We start from the raw sequence: 19,658 nt of genomic DNA, 5'->3' as shown, positions 1-19,658 counted from the left end.
TATCTACAATATTGGACATTCATCTTTGGGAAAAGTAATAAATGTTATGTTTCGAAGCCTAAAAATTATTTTAGAGTTTAAAAATATAATTTATTTGTATAATTTTTATCATATTATTTACAAAATAATAAATTATTAAAAATATATATTAGTTAATTAAAAATCTTACAACACCTTTTATTATCAATTAAAAATATTTATTAACTGAAAAAATATAAAAATTTTACTTGAGTTTAAAAAATAAATGTACGAGTCCACTTTTTATTACCTTATATTTAAAATAATAAATTATAAATATTATCGATTTAAAATTTATTTTAATAAAAAAATTTGAAAATTTTAGTTTTGAGTTTAAAAATCAAATTTATCAATATGGTTTTTTTTCAAATTTATTTTTACCTTATATTTAAAATAATTAAAAATAAAATAAATATATAATTAATTAAAAAAATTTACTCTGACTAATTTAACATATTTTATTATCGATTTAAAATATTTTTTAATTTTTTGAGAGGGGACGTCGAGGGACGAAGTCTGAGGCTGAGCGATGGGGAGCGGCGGCAGCAGGCACTGCGAGAAGGAGAGGAGGCCGAGGCTGAGCGACGGCAGCGAGAGGAGAGAGGGTGAGGCCAGAGGAGGCCGAGGGCGAGCGGCGATGAGAGGGCGAGAGGAGAGGGGGAAAGAGGAGAGGGCGATAGCGAGAGGAGACACGGCAAGGCCAGAGGAGGCCGAGCCAAAGCGGCGGCAAGAGGGCGAGAGGAAAGGGGGTGAGAGGAGAGGAAAGGGGGCGAGAAGGCGAGAGGAGAGGGGGCGAGAGGAGAGGAGAGGAGGCTGAGCGGCGGTGGCAAGAGGGCGAGAGAGGGAGAAAGATGGGAGGGGATACATAAGGTATTTAAAATAATTTATTTTGAAATATAATACGGTGGAATACAGTGAAGATTATTTAATTTTTATTTAATGACATGTCAGCTTATGTGGCAGATGATACGGTAAAATAATGACATAGTAGATGACGTGTCGATCTATGTTTACTACATGGATGACATGGCGACACATAAACAGTCAAAGCTTATGTGTAGCTTTTGAATGCACACATAGGTTTTAGAAATATTTTGATGACGTCGGTATTTTTAAAAATATTTTATTTTAAATAGGTATTCAAGTGAAATTCCCTTTCTTAAACCACCCACCTCCGCAGCTCCCGTTGCGACTTGCCTCACCTGCTGTTGCCCGTGCCATGGAGCAGCTCCTAGACATGGGCTTTTCTCATGAACTTGCAGCCGAAGCTTTGGCAGCCACCGGCGGCCAATCCTCGATCGAAGCCGCTGACTGGATTTTGAATCAGAAGCCCTCCAAAGGTTGTTCTTCCACTTCTCAACCAAACCCACAGCCGAAAGGTCGCAACGATTCATCTTCTTCACATCCTACGTCCAATCCTCAATCATTCCAGCAACCCAAAGGTCCAAAACTCGACCATTATTTCTCCCCAAAACGGCCGCCTCTCATCTTCGACACTCAAAATACAACCGCAGCGCATGGCGACTCTTTTCACGATATTACTCCTCCAAAACGCCCTCGACTCCACAATCTCCAGTCGCAGCCTTTGTCGGAGCGCATGCGACCACGCACCATCGACGATGTCCTCGGCCAGGACCACCTCCTTGGCTCCTCCTCCGTCCTCCGTTCCTCCCTCCATATGCGCCGCCTCCCCTCCATCATCCTCTGGGGTCCTCCGGGCACTGGTAAAACCTCAATAGCCCGCGTCTTGTCTGACTCTGTTTCCGACTCGTACCGGTTTGTCTCCCTCTCGGCCGTCACCGCCGGCGTCAAAGATGTCCGGACCGTTTTCGACGAAGCTAGGAGGTTGAAGAAGAAGGGTACTGGACCCACGGGTACCGTCCTCTTCGTCGACGAAGTGCACAGGTTCAACAAATCCCAACAGGACTCGTTTCTCCCCGCCATAGAAGATGGGACGGTCGTATTTGTAGGGGCCACAACCGAGAACCCCTCTTTCCATTTGGTCACGCCTTTGCTCTCCCGTTGTCGTGTTCTCAAACTTAATCCCTTGAAGCCCCCCGACATCGCCAATCTCCTCCGGCAAGCCGCTACGGATGTTGAGAAAGGTCTAGCACAGAGTGTAGGTCCCAGTGGTCCTTCGGTTGTTGTGAAAGAAGAGGTTCTTGACTTCCTGTCTTTACATTGTGATGGAGATGCCCGAGTTGCATTGAACGCTTTGGAAATTGCCGCAATTACGGCTGCAGCAAGGGCTCAGATTCGGAAATTAGATAAAGATTGTGAAAATTCTAGCCAGATTGATGGAGGAAATGGCGGTTGTACAGCAAGTGTCGCCCTGGACGACGCTAAGGAAGCGCTCCAATGCAAGCACCTTGCCTACGACAAAGCAGGGGAGGAGCATTACAATCTCATAAGTGCCCTTCACAAATCCATGCGTGGGTCTGATGCCGATGCAGCAATATACTGGCTGGCGAGAATGCTGGAAGGAGGAGAGAACCCACTTTACATCGCTAGAAGATTAGTAAGGTTTGCTAGTGAGGATATCGGCTTGGCGGACCCTGCTGCTCTAGGCCTTGCCGTGGCCTGTTACCAAGCTTGCCATTTCTTGGGCATGCCCGAATGCAATGTCAACCTTGCTCAGTGCGTCGCCTATTTAGCATTGGCACCAAAGTCTGTAGCAGTATACCGTGCATTAGGGGCAGCACTGAAGGTTGTAAAGGAGTCAGGTGCGGCGAATGAGGGTGTGCCATTGCATTTGAGGAATGCGCCCACTAAGTTGATGAAAGATTTTGGGTATGGGAAGGGTTACATTTACACGCCTGATGATCCTTTCACTTCGCAAACTTACATGCCACCCTCTTTGCAAGGTTACAAGTTCCTAGACTGGCCTCTTCTTACTGATCAAAACGAGAAGCCACTGTGACATTTGGTTTGCTCTGTTTCTGTGTATAGAAATGGCTTTCTTTTCTTCTTCTGTTAATAACTTGCAATCTATTGAGAAGTTAAGAAATTGAAGTCGCCATATTAATGACCAAGTCATTGTTGTTTATAGGAAATACCATAGTTCATTCTCACCAGGAAGGCCCTCATTTTAGCTGAATGAGTGCTTTAGGAAGTCATTTTGCACTCATGTTTGCAATCCCTGAGAAGACAGTCGAGTAAGTTTCTTGTCTCATGTTCAATATGTATGGCAAGCTCTTTGTTGTATTCTTTGCTTGATGATTACCATGTTCAAATTGCAACTAGCTATTGAAACTAAGGTATACTTGGTCTGGTGGAGCAGATGAAGGTGAATATGTTTTGAGTAATTTAATTCCACTTGAATGTATTAGCTGTATTGCAAATATAGCTTGCGGTGTCCAGTCAGTGAATTTTGTGAGAGAATTTATATCCTTCATTATGGTTTTACTTGAGTTGTACTTGGACATGAAGATACTAAGAGGTTGCTAGCATGGGCGTTTTTCTGCTTTTCCATGACCAGAACCTACTAAGACCTGCTTAGATATCTCATGAAGTAGCTATATATATATATATATATCTACTGAGATTCAGCATGTTGGTTGAATCTCTGCTCCATAAAATTGTGGTTATGCTGCTTTTTACTTTCTTAACAGTACAACTCTTCCAATTTTTTTATTTTTTGTCTAATTATATTCCTTCTATATGACACTGACACTGTTAAGGCTTACCAAGTGTGTGTAATATACTAGAAAATTCTTGTGACTGGCATGGTGATGGTGGCAACCTTTATGTTCTCCAATTAAGCACAAATTTTTTGTCATGCTGTGTGATTTATATTGTTTTCTTATGATCAATTATAAGGTTTTATATTGTCAATAAAAAGGACCATGCAAGATTGATTCCTGTCTAACAACGTATCTAGTGGTCCGAGCAACCACTGTACGTACTCGCGGCAAGTGTATGAGCATAGTAAGCATGCTTTTTTTTTTTTGTTGGACAATTATAAGCAATGTTTTGGTTAACACTATTCAGAAAAGCCTTAGAACTTGCTAACATGCATCTTTGAGAATGAACAGAAGTTCTGCCATTCGAGTTCTAAGACATCCATTATATTCCTCAGATGACCTAAATTAATGAAATATTGGCTTATCTGTATTGTTTTCATTTTTACACCCTAACAGTTCTGGATTGTTGTTTTTAACTTCCACAGAAAATTATTCGCTTATCTGTCTTGTTTTCTTTTTTTACAACCTGTTGTTCTGGGACTATTGTTTTTGATCTTCTACTGAAACCTGAAGTGGTCAAATAGCAAAGTCATTGGAGTTTTCTCATCTCTACTCCACTGAAACCTGTTGTTCTGGATTATTGTTTTGATCTTTACAATCTTTGTCACCCTAAGCTTGCATGTTTGCATGCACTAGAAGGGCTTATTATTTGCATCTTGTTGAAAAATATGAAAATTATTCCCACTTCTCTTGGCAAATTACTCTTCCCATGTTAATTTAAAATTTTATTTCTATTTCCCTTCATTTGCTTTCTGCTTTCTATGACATGAAATTGATAAATTAACCCTTGTTTTTACTTGTATCAATTAATTGCACTTCTCCTCTACTTCTCGGCCAATGTTGGGAGGAAGAAAGAGGAGATTAGGCTCCTCATAGGGTGAAAGAAAAGGAGCCTTCTCAGTCTCTCTCTCCTCCCACTGATTATTTTTTTTTTTTTTTGTAGTTGACTAACTGAATCTACAAAATGTAAATCTTGAGATATTTCACTTCAACATCTCCAACAAACATGTAGTTGTTTACTGCTTGCTACAATTAATCATTCAGATCCAACCATGTTGCATTACCATCAAACAGAAAATACTAGTAAAAATATGCCTATAAGAAGTCTATACATCTCTAAGTATAATCAATTAAGTATAAATATTTATGAAACTAGAATGGTAGGGGGGTATAAGTTCCAAATAAATAAAAGAGAACATGGTAATTATGTTGAGTAATAAGTAATTAGTAAAATTAAAATGAACCACAACTCCAATTTTAGTCTGACCTAATCTGCATTATGTTCTTACTTGCAAAATGTGTTCAACATATTTCTGTGATGATGCATAGCAGTGACAATAGCAACACACAAATTGGTTCTAAGTGCCTCATCTCCTAAAGATTCATAAGGGAAAACACATTGAAATATAGAACAAAAAATTATGGCAATATCTAAGTATAACTTTTTTTTTTGTGTGACTAAAGTTTTTTGGAGTTAACTATGCGGAAGATACACAACCAAGTAACATAAACGTAAAACTTGAAAACAATATTGAAGCTAGATATTGTATACATTAAATGAGCACATCATGAAATGATTAAGTCTGACCAAAAGTCTCTGATTAGAAGAGAAATGTGGCTAAAAAACTAGGAATCTAGGGGAAAAGAAAATTCAATTTATACCAATGCATGGAGAGATAATAGGAAAAATGTACTTCTAATATCGCGATATATATAAAAATATAGCTCAGAATCATAAACAATTTGTTGTTCAAGAAACTAGACTCAAAGAGATTTAAATTGCTACTTGATTTTACATAAAAATATTAGTTCATGAATCTTTTATGACCTCTTATTTTTGTTTGTAATTTAGCTTGACTTTTGCTGACTCCTATGCGAATATCTCTTTAAATATAGATCAGATTGACATGAAATTTTCTCCACCAGAAATTGGACTTTGATAACTTTCATCTAAGTGTAACTTTTATTCAAAAAATATACTTTTTTAAAGGGAATGAATCTACTAAAATTTTAACTCTTTAATCTGGCCGAACTGAATACTCTTTCTTCTTGGGCCAACATGACCATTGACTTTTTCGATATCGATATCTCCCTCCAAAAAACTCAAATTGAGAATTGGTTTGATAGGTACCAAAATAGATATACAAATATTTATTCTTTTTATAAATAATTCTCCTTATAAAGTCTCATTCTTGATGGTATAAAATGGCTCAAAAGTTAAAGGTTTCTACTATTGTTTAAACCTCTTTTGTAGTTTGACATTTGCTACTTAAAATATTTATTTCTCCTTGTAGGAAAATCAGATTTCCAAAATTATTTTTGTGTTGAAAAGTAGACTCGAAGATCTTGCCGTAAATATATAATTTGAAATATGAAAAGTTAAGTATGGAGGTGCGAGCTGTAAATCTCTCTGATTTCAGAGAGGTTTTTCAGTATATTCAAAACTCTCACACCCAATTTACAGTTTCCGTCGGGTTTTAGAAACCCTATTCGAAAAGGAAGAGGAAGGCAGAAATTACAAGTATGCCCTTGGACCAAAGAAAAAGACACATATGCCCCTGTACATATACATATTTACATTAACACCCCCCCTCAAACTTATGAAGGGGCAAGTAACATAAGTTTGCCTATGAGATGATGAAAACGAGCAACTGGATGCGATTTGGTGAAGACGTCCGCAAGTTGAGAGGTGGAGGAAACATGGGGCAAGGTGAGAGAGCCTTGTAAGTAGTGATGCCGCACAAAGTGACAATCAATCTCAATATGTTTCGTACGCTCATGAAAAACCGGATTCTTGGCAATCTGAATGACACTTTGATTATCACAAAACATAGGGGTAGCAGACAGTTGAGGAAAGCCAAGTTCTTCAAGTAAGCGGCGAAACCAAATTAACTCAATAGCAGTGGTGGCCATAGCTCGATATTCTGCCTCGGCAGAAGAGCGAGAGACTACAGATTGTTTCTTACTTTTCCAAGCCACCAAAGAATTCCCAAGAAAGATACAATACCCAGTAGTAGATTTGCGATCTGTCGGATCACCAGCTCAATCAGCATCAGAATAACCAGAGAGAACCAAATCAGAGGTGGAAGACATAAGTAAGCCATGATGCACAGTGCCACGTAAGTAGCGTAAGATACGGAGAACTGCTGTCCAATGAGTGGTACGGGGGGCGGAGGCAAACTGACTAACCACATGAACAGCATAGGTAATATCAGGACGGGTTACCGTCAAGTAAACTAGGGACCCAACTACCTCTCTGTATCGGGTAACATCTGACAACAAGTCACCATCTGTAGGGCTAAGGCGATGATTGAGTTCAATGGGAGAATCCACAACCCGATCATCTGTCAATCCTGCTTGACCGATCACTTCAGAGATGTATTTGGATTGAGACAAAATATAACCTTCAGGAGAATAGGCAACCTCAATACCCAAAAAATACCGTAAATACCCAAGATCCTTCATTTCAAAGAGAGAGTGAAGGTGTCGTTTAAGGTTGGCAATGCCAGCTTCATCATCACCAGTCACAATCATATCATCAACATAGAGAAGGACCACAATATGTCCCATAACAGTTTTACGAATGAACATGGCAGAATCATAGTTGGAAGCAACAAAGCCAAGCCGGATCAAGGAGGAACTGAACTTCGCAAACCAAGCACGGGGAGCTTGTTTGAGACCATATAAAGCCCGTCGAAGGCGGCAAACATAACCAGTAGGATGAGGAAGACCTGGTGGTGGCCGCATATATACCTCCTCGGTCAAATTGCCATTTAAGAAAGCATTTTTAACATCCATTTGATGAAGATGCCATTTTTGAACTGCTGCAATAGAAATCAAGGTGCGAATAGTCTTCATTTGAGCAACTGGAGCAAAAGTCTCATCATAATCAAGTCCTTCTGTTTGGGAGAACCCTTTTGCAACTAACCGAGCTTTGTAGCGCTCAAGTGTACCATCAGATTGAGTTTTGATTTTGAAAATCCATTTACAACCAATAGCATGCTTACCGGGACGAAGTTGAACCAACTCCCAGGTACCTGTTTGGTGCAGGGCTGTGAGCTCATCATTAATAGCTTGTCGCCAATTTGCATCGGATACAGCTTCCTTGTATGACTTAGGCTCAACAAAAGAATGAATCTTAGACAAAAAGGTTAGATAGGGTGAAGAGAGCACATAGGAAGAGGGACTATACCTCTGAGGGGGACGGCGAACACGAGTGGAAACTCGAGGGGTGGCAAGATGCGGATCACCAGAGTCCAGAGAGTCGAGAGGGAGAGGCGCCATAGGAGAAGGTAAGTCAGTACCTGCATGTGACTGTTGTGAAGGCATAGTAGAGGAGACCTCCGGATGGAGGGGTGAGTCAGTGGACGGATGGTGAATGAGTAACTGGTCATCATGGGGCTCATCAGGCACAAATGGATCAATGTGTAACAATTCTGTATTATGCAAATCAGGAGTAGACAACGGAATCCGAAAGTAACAGAACTGTTCCAAAAACTTAACATTGCGAGAAACAAAAAGTCTACCAGACTCAGGATGATAACATCGGTATCCTTTTTGACCAAAACCATAACCTAGAAACACACACAATGCAGATTTGGCAGACAATTTAGTGCGATAGGAAGGGGGTAATAAAACAAAGCAGGCACAACCAAAAACTCGCAAGTGATCATAGGTAGGACGAACACCATACAACCGTTCAAAAGGAGAGATACTGCCAGAAACAAATGACGGAATGCGATTTATCAAATAAGTGGCAGTATGAAGGGCTTCCCCCCAAAATTCAGAAGGGACAGAGGCATGGAGCAGTAAAGAGCGAGCAGTTTCAATAAGATGACGATGTTTATGTTCTGCAACACTATTCTGTTGAGGTGTGTAAGGACAAGACAACTGATGAATAGTGCCCTCAGACTTCAGAAAATCATTCAATAAAGATAACATATATTCACCACCTGAATCAGAGCGAAAAAATTTTATGTGAGTGGAAAAATGGGTTCGCACCATAGCACAAAATTGAACATAAATAGAATAGAAGTCTGATTTCCTATGCATAAGAAATATCCAAGAAAAACGAGTAAAATCATCGACAAGCAATGCATAATAGCAAGCCCCACCTTTTGTGGATACAGGTGCGGGCCCCCAAACATCAGAGTGAACAAGATAAAAGGGAGAGGAGGTAACTGAGTGACTCAATGTAAAGGGTAAATGACATTGTTTGCCAAGATTACAACCAACACAATTACGAAGAGGGGAAGATTTAATAGTAGAGTCTAACATATTGTGTTTGATCATAAACTGTAAACGAGAAGCAGAGACATGTCCTAAACGAGTATGCCATAAGTAAAAAGAGTTATCTACAAAAAGTAAATCTTGCAACATGGATTGAATTGAAAAACTAGACACCTGCAAAGATACTAGCAATTTTAAATCATCAAGCAAGTAAAGACCACCTTCTCTATGGCCTATCCCAATCTGCCGCCCGGACTGGCGATCCTGTATAAGACAATGATCAGAAGCAAAGGTAATGGTGAGACCCAAATCAGTAAGTTTGCCAATTGAAAGAAGGTTAACAGCTAGATGGGGAACATAGAAAACATTAGATAAAGACCAAGTAGGGTGAGTGACAGTTCCAACCGAGGCTAGTGGCATGGGAGAGCCATTAGCCGCTTGGATGTTAACTGGGTGAGAAGGCTTAACACAATCATGTAAAAGAGACAAGTGGGGTGTCATATGGTATGTGGCTCCAGAATCTAAGATCCATTTATGAGTGTCACTGGAGCCAGCCAAACAAGACATACCTATATGAGATGCAAATTGAGTACTGAGAGCAGACGACTTGCCAAGAATGCGAGTGAGCTCGGCAGCTAATGATGAGAGGTCAGACGTAGAATCACTGCTGGTGGGAGCTGGGGCAGAAGATGCATCTGAACTATCCAAAGATCCAATGGCAGCAGATGGACGAAAACCTTTATGCGGAGGTGGACGACTGAAGGCATGATGTGGTGCAGATTTGAAATGGCCTAGATTGTGACGACTAGAGGCATGATGTTGTGAAGGTTTGATATTGCGTTGAATTTTATTGTTGCTTTGCAGTGAGGGACACTGGTGTTTCCAATGACCTTTACCATGACAGTAGGAACATTCATCTTGTGGAATTGGCACTTTTGGCTTCCCTGATGATTGATGAGTATGAAAGTGTGTTCCAGAACCAAGTATGCCCCCTGATGACTGAGTATGAGAGTGCGTTCCAGAGACCAGTACGTGTGACATATCTGGTGATGATGTCTTACTGGAAGAAATCCCACCTAAAGACCTCAATCGTGTTTCTTCAGCCAACAATTCAGATACAGCTGCAGACAAGGTGGGTAGCGGAGCTCTATGGATCATAGATCCTCGTATCAGTTCAAAATCATTGCGAAGAGCCATAAGAAAGTCGATAAACTTGCGATCATCACATGCTCGGGTATATTCAGGGAACTTTTGAAAGGAGGGTGGATCCATCATATATAGTTGATCCCACAGAGGAGTCATAAACGAGTAAAATTCTTGAATTGTACGATCACCTTGCTTAGCAGACCGAAGTCCTGTCTCAATTTGATACCTTTTGGCAAAGTTTGTCTGTTCATACAGAGCTTCCAAATAGTCCCATATTTCTTTTGCAGTCTCATACTTCAACAGTTGCAAACTGATAGACTGATCCACTGAGTTGTTGATCCAAGTGATGATCTTTGCATTATCAGTCAACCACTTCTTATTTTCTTTGATGAAGTCATTGGATGTAGGTTCTGGAGCAGTAATACTTCCATCAATGTAATCCCAGAGGTCTTTTCCAATTAGAAAATTTCGCATCACAAACTTCCAGAGTGAGTAATTACTCCCATTTAACCGGACAGAAATGACCTTCATATCCTGACTAATTGAATCCATATATAGGTAATTCCAAACTGAAACCAGCTCTCAGCCCAGCCACTATAAGCACCTTCCCTCACAAACACAAATCTATATCACAGTTTCTCAAAATTAATATTACTAGGACTTCAAGCACCACCAATAGAGGTATGTCCGAAACCCACTCTAAGACCCCAAAATCAACCAATTTCAATGTTAAGCCTACTGCAGAAATTTTTTAGAATTCCACGAGTTCGTAATGCCTTCCACGGACAGAAATCGCACAGGTGAATACCAAAGGTCGATGAGACAGAGCAAACAAGCTGTAAATATCCGAGAAATGGAGAGGAACCAACCTTTGAGGGCGCCGAAACGAGGATTCAACCCACGATAGGGCGTGTTCGGGGTGGCGAGAGGTCTTTAAGCACCAGGGATCACCGGGCGAGGAGTAGACGATCGGCGCGACAGTATCAGACAAACAGAACGAGCACAAACCGAGCAAATAAAAAAAAATTTCGAGTGCGAGAGCAACCAAACCACCTTAGACTGAAAAATCGAAGCGAAATCGCGTGATTTCCTGCTCTGATACCATGTAAATCTCTCTGATTTCAGAGAGGTTTTTCAGTATATTCAAAACTCTCACACCCAATTTACAGTTTCCGTCGGGTTTTAGAAACCCTATTCGAAAAGGAAGAGGAAGGCAGAAATTACAAGTATGCCCTTGGACCAGAATTTACAAGTATGCCCTTGGACCAAAGAAAAAGACACATATGCCCCTGTACATATACATATTTACATTAACACAAGCACCAAGAAAATAATGGGTATTGGGACTGGAAAAAAAAAAGATAGAATACAAACCTAAACGACTAAAGAGAGATAGATCAAAAAATAATTACATTATCTCTATGGGTTGACTGAGTCAACTCATAGAACCCACTCTTATACCATGTTGAATTTATGAAAAAAAAATGCTTCACTAACTTGTAGTAGTTTGAGTACATGGGCTTGTATTTATAATAGAGGAAACAAGTAGAATCTAATTACAATTAAACTGTCCTTGTCCCAAATACACCCAAAGTTAAACACTAAAAAATAAGTCCTAGAACAATTGTACAACTGAACATAAATAGAAGACTAACATAACTAAAACATATTTAACTGAAACTTTTTTAAGAGACCTCCTCTTATGAGACTCCTGTAAGACTCCACCATAATAATTCTGGTTTTATGAGACTTCTTGTTGTGAGAGTCATGCACTTACAACTAGGGGTGGCTTCGAACCGAGCCGATCTCTCAAGCTCGAGATCCGGAATCGGCTTATTTAAATTAACAAGCCGAGCTCAACGACTCGCGAACGGCTCATTAACGAGTTGAGTCGGGAGCGGGAGCGGGAGTGAGAGTGAGAGGGGGGGGGGGGGGGGGGGGGGGGGGGGAAGGAATCCTTTCTCCCCTCGTCACCGTCGAGCCCCTCTTGTTCGCTGTTGTTACTGCCTCTGTCGCCATAGACAGCTGCTCGTCGGCCGCCTCTGTCTCCGGCCGTTCGAATTCTTCCTTCCCTCGCCTTCGCATCTGTTTTTGTCGCTGCCGCCTCCGTCGCAGTCGTCATCCCCGATGACACCAGCGCCGTAACTCCCTTCATCCACGTCGTCTCGGCGGAATACCTAAGTTCAGGGGAGAAATAATTTCTCCACCACCCCCCGCGCGCGAAGATGATTTCGCAAGTGCGAGATCATAAAGTAACAAAAAAAAAATCCTTAAACTCTCCTTCCTCATGGCTCTTAAAGAAATTGAAAATACATTTTAGTAGAAATAAGTTTCTAGGGACTATTAGTGTCTCATGTTTTTTGTAAACATTTTTCTAATTGAAAATTCATATTAAAAAAAATATAATTTTCTAAGTAAGATTTTCCTGCCAAGATGGTCTAGAAAACTGTATAGAAATTTTTTGAATAAGTATTTGACAGCTAAAGCTGTAATACTTTTAGCATGAGGTAATTTTGTGTTTGACATTTTATTTGATTAAAAATTTATCGATAAGTATAGTAATATATTAGATTAATTATTAATTTTTATTTATTTACCTAGAAGAGGCAATAAGAGGTCCATTTAACTTTCCTAAGAAAATTTTAAAATATTTCTTGTAATTTTCCAAATAAGTCACTAATAGTAATAGGATTTTATTTAAATTTTTTTTTGGAAATATGTATCATAGGAAAAACTAGAATATAAGTTTCAACTAGGGGTACTAAGGAGGCCACAGTAAATTTATGGCCAGATTCAAAAATTACAAAACAAACTAAACAACATTTAGAGTAAAAAAAATTAATATTGGTGTGTTTTAATCCATTATTGAAATTCAATCATGAACCTCCCCTATCATTGTTTTTTAAAATGAATGCATAATTTTATATATAATTTATTTGACATATTTTTTATATAGAGTATTAAATGTAGGTTAAACTCGAACTCGGGTAGAGCTCGAGCTTGAACTCAGTTAAAATTATTAGGCTCGAGTTCGATTACAATTTTAGGTTCGAGGCTAGGCTCGGCTCGAGCTCGAGTTCAAAATATTTAAATCAAGCTTGGCTTGAACAAGATTTGGACTCAGCTGGATTTGATGCCACCCTTATGCCCAATTGTAAGTAGAGGTTATTCCAAAGTTTATGTCAAATGTATGCATAATTTTATATACAATTTATTTAACATGTATTTTTTGAAAAATTTTAAATGTATGTTGAAGCTCGAGCTCGGCTCGAACTCAGTTAAAATTATTAAGCTCAAGATCGATAACAATTTTAGGCTCGAGCTCGAGTTCGAAATATTTAAATCAAGCTCGGCTTGAACATAAGCAGGTTCGGACTCAACTTGGCTCGACTCAATGCCACCCTTACTTACAACATCCTAAGTAAAACTTTTCATCTATGATGGTTAATATACATAAAACTTTTTTTTTATCACACTTTATCAGCATAATAAATCCTTCATTTTTCACATGGTTTTTCAACAAAGTGAGTTAACCGGTGGCTCAACTTGGTTGGGGTCAGACTTGCCCCTTTTATTCTCCATGAGTTTCCCCTTAAATCAAGCTCAAAACTCAAGGTGACCTGATCCAACTTATGTGACACGAGTGGGCTTTTGAAGAACCGAGGCAAAATTATTATTTAACTAGTAGTTGACTTGGTTTTATTTGCTCCTATTTATGTTGAAGTCGTGATAGAACGAGTTCCAAATCAGAGGCATCTCAAGGTATTGGAATTATGGTTTCAAATATATTATTTATAAAATAAAATTACCATGATATTAGAGGCATGGGGCCCACTTCTAGATATTTTGTCATTGAATGTTTAGTACAGGGAATAATGGCCAGCACATCCCCCTGTAGAGGTAGATTCATTGGGTGCATTGACTGGACACATCCCTTGGGCATAAGGAGATGTATCTCTCTTGAGGGGATGTATCTCTCCTAAGGGGATGTATCCTTATGAATAGTCATTAGTGCTACACCCTTTGGAAATCTATAAATTCCTCCATGGTCTTACAAGTGAGGCTAAGACTATTTGCACACCCAGTTTGGTTGAACGGGAGCAAGCTTATCACTTGTAAACGAATTATCAAAGGTTATCGTGTGCACTTCAAGTTCTATTTATATTCTTCAAGATGAAAGGTACGCACTCTTTATTCTTCTTATTTCAATTTTATGATATATGTATGGCTTTCATGATAATGGAATTATGAAAGATTTAATATCTATTTCTATGATGTTTATTTTATTATTATTAGACATCAAGTCTAACACAAGGGATGTAAGGTCTTATACATGCATCAAGCTGACAGGGAAATAAAGTGGGAGACTTTGTTGCATAATTGGTCACAATTCTTGGACAAAATGATTATAAAGCATTGGTATCCTTGAATGGGTGGTTGAAAAAAGGTGGGTATGAGAAACCAGAAACGAAAGATGGGATATAGGGAAGAGATGAAGGAATTCTCTAAGCGTCAGCTCCAAATTATCTTCGAGTATTGCTAATTTAATGGAGTACAAATCATTTTTCAGCGCAAAGAGTTACAACCTTGGTTAATTCTCTAAAGAAGCCACATTATTTTCAATGGACTTAGGTACTCTTTGGGCAAATGTTTGAGGTTTGTGATTTGGATAGTGTAGAATTTAGGACTCTATCATTTTAATCTCGAGCAAAGGAGGAAGATAAGAAGATGAGGAAGAAGGAAAGATGAGATAAATGAGAGAGAGTTTAGAGCTCGACTGCCAAGAGAAGGGAGAGGAGACCTTGGATGATTTTGAGAAGATAGGAGAGGACTTAATGCTCTATCTCTTAGCCAAGGGCCTTTATTTATAGTTTTAGAGAGTCTGTTACAATGATTACAATACCCTTAGGACTACAATCTTTACAAGAGAAAAGACATAAATAAACATGTATCTCATGAACTAATTACATCTCCATGCCATCTTAATGAGAAATCTTCTTATTTACCAAGATGCCACCTCTTGGACGTGTAGGCTTGAGCCCATCTTCTAACAGATAGTTTGTTTACCTCTATTCGCTATGTGTAGATAAGGTTGCGGAAATTTTTTTGCAAACGGATATAGAAAAAAACTCTAAGATTACCGTTTCATAAAGGAAATGAAAACATGTTTATCTCTATTTGAACATTTAGTGTAACTTATGTTTCATGTAACTCTATATTAATACCAACGATGCATTTTTGTAATGAAATCTTTATATCTTCTTTCATTTTATCATAAAAATTGAAATAGATTTGGACCACGAAGAAATTAAAAGATATAAATGAGAAAAAATATTGACCATAATCCATATATTGGCCCTGTGATTGGATTCAACCATTCCGCTCTATACCATTTTTGGGTACATACAATCTCAATTTAATGTTGTAAATCGCGGAAAGAGGTGTCTACCTGTCTTTGTGGAGAAGGGGGATGGACCTCTGTCCACTCCCGCCTCTAGAGAATGTCACCTTCCCTTTCATCTAACTCTTGAGGATCTTCTCCTTCTGTCCTTTACCCTGAAGTGTCGTTTCGATCTCGATTAATCAGGAGGGTTTTAATATTAAGAGACCCGTTCAGCCTGAAACATTGTACTTGTCTGTCCCAGTGCCTGACTCAAGACTATGGGTTTCGCTGGACCGTCATCTAAGGCGAGTAATGATGCTACATATCTTCCTCCTTCCCCCCACTGCTTAATACTTTCTTTTCGAGCAGACTTACCCACCTCCATCCGTCAACCGATACATTCTTCCCTAGTTCCCTCGTCAATGAAGGGATTCACAGGCGCAAGAAAGAGGGGTGGAACTTTTTGACCGTCAACTCTACTCTCATTCTTTAGGGGGTCGTTCTGTCTTCGTCTGATTCTGCTGGACCCGGCAACTTCCCTTTACGGCCCGCAGGTCTGTCTCCTTCCCTCCTGTAGTGGCGAGGATGAAATTTAATCAATTCCCATTTTCCGCCAAATTTACCTCAGTTGTTTATTTGGATTAAACTGTTGTGGATACGGCCGGAAACCTCCCGGCTTCTCTCTGTTTTATTTTTTCTAGAGACAGTATGTCGCTGTTGAGAGAGGAAGTCCCTCGGCATTGGTCACCTGCCTGGGGATCGCTCTTCCTTTCCTTGGACGATTATCCAATATCGTACCCTGTTCCTGTCCCACCTCTTAATACTGGGACATGGGCAGGCTTTAGTTTCCTTCGATAGTTTCTCCTATGCTGAAGAATGGGAATGATGCATTTCCCGTGAGTCACGTCCATTTTTTTTGTTATGGAGTAGTGGAAAGGTTCTACCCTGCAAATCTCTAAAATGGAAAACTTTTCATTCACATAAAGTCAACATGAAATTAACCAAGTTGGTAAGTTAAGGTAGCATCCTATATTTGGAATGGATAAAGTGGTTTTGCAACCTAGAACATCAAGAGCTTTACCTAAGAGTTTTCCTAGTAGACGTGTACAACAATCATATAATCAATTCAGCTTTATCTGTATTTGTCTCCTATCTGATTCCACGAAAATAACAATGTACCTTGTATACTTGTTCAAGAACAAACTACTCTTGTTTAAATCGAAGAAAGAATGTCTTTGGTGCTGCTTGCCAGCTTCCTATTTGTTTTATTGTCAAATTGTGACCAGTAATAGTGTTTTCCTTCATATAACTGCTTAAGTTTTGAAGCTGTGAAATAGTTCTCACTTTGTTTGTTGTCTAAAGAATATGTTCCTTTGATGTAACAGCACTGGATTCTGTGGCTTGAGAAAATTAATCCTACAGGGTAATCCATAGGTCAAGCTGTAAGCTTAAATTAGAGGATAACATGAGATCTTGTATGCATGACCGCAAGCTTTGATCTATTAGAGAAAATGGAAAGGGAACAAGACGTGATTCCTTACTTGGGCAAGGATAGAATCACTAATTTACCTGAAGGAATACTTCTCCATATCCTCTCTTTCTTACCAACAAAGGATTCCATTCGTACAAGTCTAGTATCTAGACGGTGGAGGTACCTGTGGAAGTCCGTCCCCTCATTCAATTTGAGTGTCTTAGTGGATGGAAACAGACATAACAGGACACCTCAAGAGATTGTGGATTTTGTTGATCAGGCTTTGATGCTGAGGGATGGATCAGATCTTAAAAATTTCTCTTTCTCATACTATGATAGTGGCGATGACCTTGACTCTGATGATTTAATTGTTCATCACTTGAAAACATGGATTGAAGTGGCTATAAACCTAAAAACAGAAGTGCTTGATCTTTTTCTCTATCCCGCAGAAAGCATATTCGAGCTTCCTTCCAGCAAAACACTAGAAATACTAAGATTATGTCTGGATTGCGCATTTATTCTTCAACTCCCGCAGGGTTTTGGTCGACTGAGAAATATGGAACTCATATCCGTGGGCTTTCTTCCTGACGGCATCCCCCTAGATTTCTTTTCAAACTGTCCTGTTCTTGAGACCTTGTTACTGTCAGATATCCGGTTCAATGGTATGTCAACACTCAATATTTCTGCTCCATCCTTAAGGATTCTCACCGTGGACGTCTTCAACCTGAGTAATTGTGAAATCAAGGTTTCTGCACCATGTCTGGTATCATTTAAGTATTCGTTCTCTCTTGTACCGAAGACTTTCATTTTTAGTAGATGTTTATCTCTAGCAGATGCAGAGTTTTACTGCTGTAAAGATGATGGGGATGATGCTAGTGATTTGCGTTTGAGTAAACTGATTAGAGGCATTTCTTGTGTCAAAAAACTTACCTTGCGTTGTTCCTTCTTCCAGGTACCAGCCACATACTTGCTCACTCATTCTTGTTTCTTTTGGGTTACTTTCTTTACTGATATGTTTTCTTCAAAACCTGACAGCTAAATGATTTGTTTATCTCCAAAAATTGTTGATTGATCAACTCTCCCCTTCTAAATTTTCATTTTTGTGTTTTTTCAGTTGCTCAGGCTTGCGAAAGATGTACACACTTGTTTAGAAACTCCATTTGCCAATCTGAAGTACTTGAAAATATGGCTTGATCGCTGTGTTTGTGAAGTCTATGTAAGATCTGTGATATATTTGCTCCAGAGCTGTCCCAACCTTGAAAAGTTGGTTATCAAATTTCAGGTATTATTGAGTTAATTAAGTTTTATGTTGATAGAATTTTTGTCTGACTTCTATTTAACTCAGACTTATTTGTTGTGCTTATTCTGTAGTCGAGCATATCTCATGATAGAACACAATGTGAACCATTAGAATATCCTCCAAGGTTCAGGATGGGCCATCTCACGGAAGTTGAGATCATATACTTCAACCTAAAAGACAGGGAAACAAAGTGGGAGAAGTTGTTGCGTTATCATTCACCGGTGCTGAAACAAATGATTATAAAGCCTTGGTATCTTGCTTACTAGGTAAAATCCAGTCTGCCTATTTGATATTAGCACCTTGTACTGATTATGATTCACAAACATGTTTCAATTTTTGTTTTGCCATTTGCTCGGTTGCTTTCTATAGTCGGTTCCCTAAATGTCATAATATATCTAAAATTGTGTTATTTTTATTTCAGTAGAATATTTCATGACTCAACGCTTGGTTTTGCAAAGTGAATTCTCTGCTCAGAACCATTGATTGGCATTATTTTATGAGGCATATGGGTTGAGTCCAGCTCTAATGGAATAAGCTCATCTGCTCAAATTCTCTTCTGCTGTCATTATTCTTATGACTCTGTTCAGTGTTACTGTGCAGTTGTTATCCCCCCATTGTCCACATTCTCAAAATTATACATGCCTCTTCGATTTCCATCAGCATCCTTGAATCTCTTTCCTCTGTTCTGTTAATCTTGTTTTCTATTCAAATTAGCTTCTTTTTTTTGTTGACCAAGTCAGATAACATTCAAGGTTCAAACTCCTTTGCATCTAACTCTACCTGCCCTTTTCCTTATCTTGTTTATTCAGCAGAGTGCCTCAGTATCCTTGCTTCCAATGGAGTCGAGCTTTCAGACTCTACTGGATAATGTTAAGATGCTAAGTGTAGTGTGGTTCATTTTAAATTCTATCATTTTGTCTACCTACCCTCAAGAATGTGAATTTACAATAGGGTTGGGTATTTTTCAGTGAGGAAAGAAAGAAAAGAAAAGAAAGAGAGGTTTGAAACGCCGGTGAGTTAAGTATTTTCACCGACGACTGAGGGTAATAATTTTTTTTTTTTTGAAAAATATAGATGCATCAACGCAGAGATCATTTGAAACTGAAAGGGATAAGTTAAATAAGGTTTTATTCCTTTTAATAGTAGAAATTACAGATAGGGTGACTGAAATCTTATGAGTTTATGTCGTTTCAGGAATTGGAAAGGTTATTAATATTCAGTATAACTGTGACTTCAGAAGAGTGGTTACTCTTGCTGGTGTATTAGATTTTACTGTAAATATTTTTAGATTTTGAACTTTTTTATTTTGAAAGACTGCAATTAATAATAAATAATTATTAATAATATCCTAAACTTCTAAAATAAATT

The 19,658-nt window shown here is 38.9% G+C and overlaps 2 protein-coding genes across 3 annotated transcripts; both read left to right on the top strand.

The window, feature by feature from the left end:
* Nucleotides 1-1,231: 1,231 nt before the first annotated feature.
* Nucleotides 1,232-3,370, top strand: LOC137953790 (uncharacterized). Its single transcript, XM_068801299.1, has one exon. It carries the CDS (start codon nucleotides 1,238-1,240, stop codon nucleotides 2,936-2,938), a length of 1,701 nt encoding a protein of 566 aa, XP_068657400.1. The 5' UTR covers nucleotides 1,232-1,237; the 3' UTR covers nucleotides 2,939-3,370.
* Nucleotides 3,371-15,765: 12,395 nt separating this feature from the next.
* LOC137953110 (F-box/LRR-repeat protein At4g14096-like) lies at nucleotides 15,766-19,322 on the top strand. 2 transcript variants are annotated; one of them, XM_068800337.1, is made up of 5 exons: nucleotides 15,766-16,073; nucleotides 16,905-17,942; nucleotides 18,105-18,272; nucleotides 18,362-18,556; nucleotides 19,100-19,322. In XM_068800337.1, exons 2-4 carry the CDS (start codon nucleotides 17,001-17,003, stop codon nucleotides 18,554-18,556), a joined length of 1,305 nt encoding a protein of 434 aa, XP_068656438.1. In that variant the 5' UTR covers nucleotides 15,766-16,073; nucleotides 16,905-17,000; the 3' UTR covers nucleotides 19,100-19,322. The 2 variants fall into 2 exon arrangements, with proteins under 2 accessions (XP_068656438.1, XP_068656437.1); XM_068800336.1 differs by lacking the exon at nucleotides 19,100-19,322 and having other exon boundaries at nucleotides 18,362-18,636.
* Nucleotides 19,323-19,658: the final 336 nt, after the last annotated feature.

This window comes from Aristolochia californica, unplaced genomic scaffold (assembly GCF_029961685.1).
Source record: "Aristolochia californica isolate CCGP_79_NKW_82.1479 unplaced genomic scaffold, dmAriCali1.0.hap1 SCAF_16, whole genome shotgun sequence".
Taxonomy (NCBI): Eukaryota; Viridiplantae; Streptophyta; class Magnoliopsida; order Piperales; family Aristolochiaceae; genus Aristolochia; species Aristolochia californica.
This window is presented reverse-complemented; position numbering and strand designations above follow the sequence as displayed.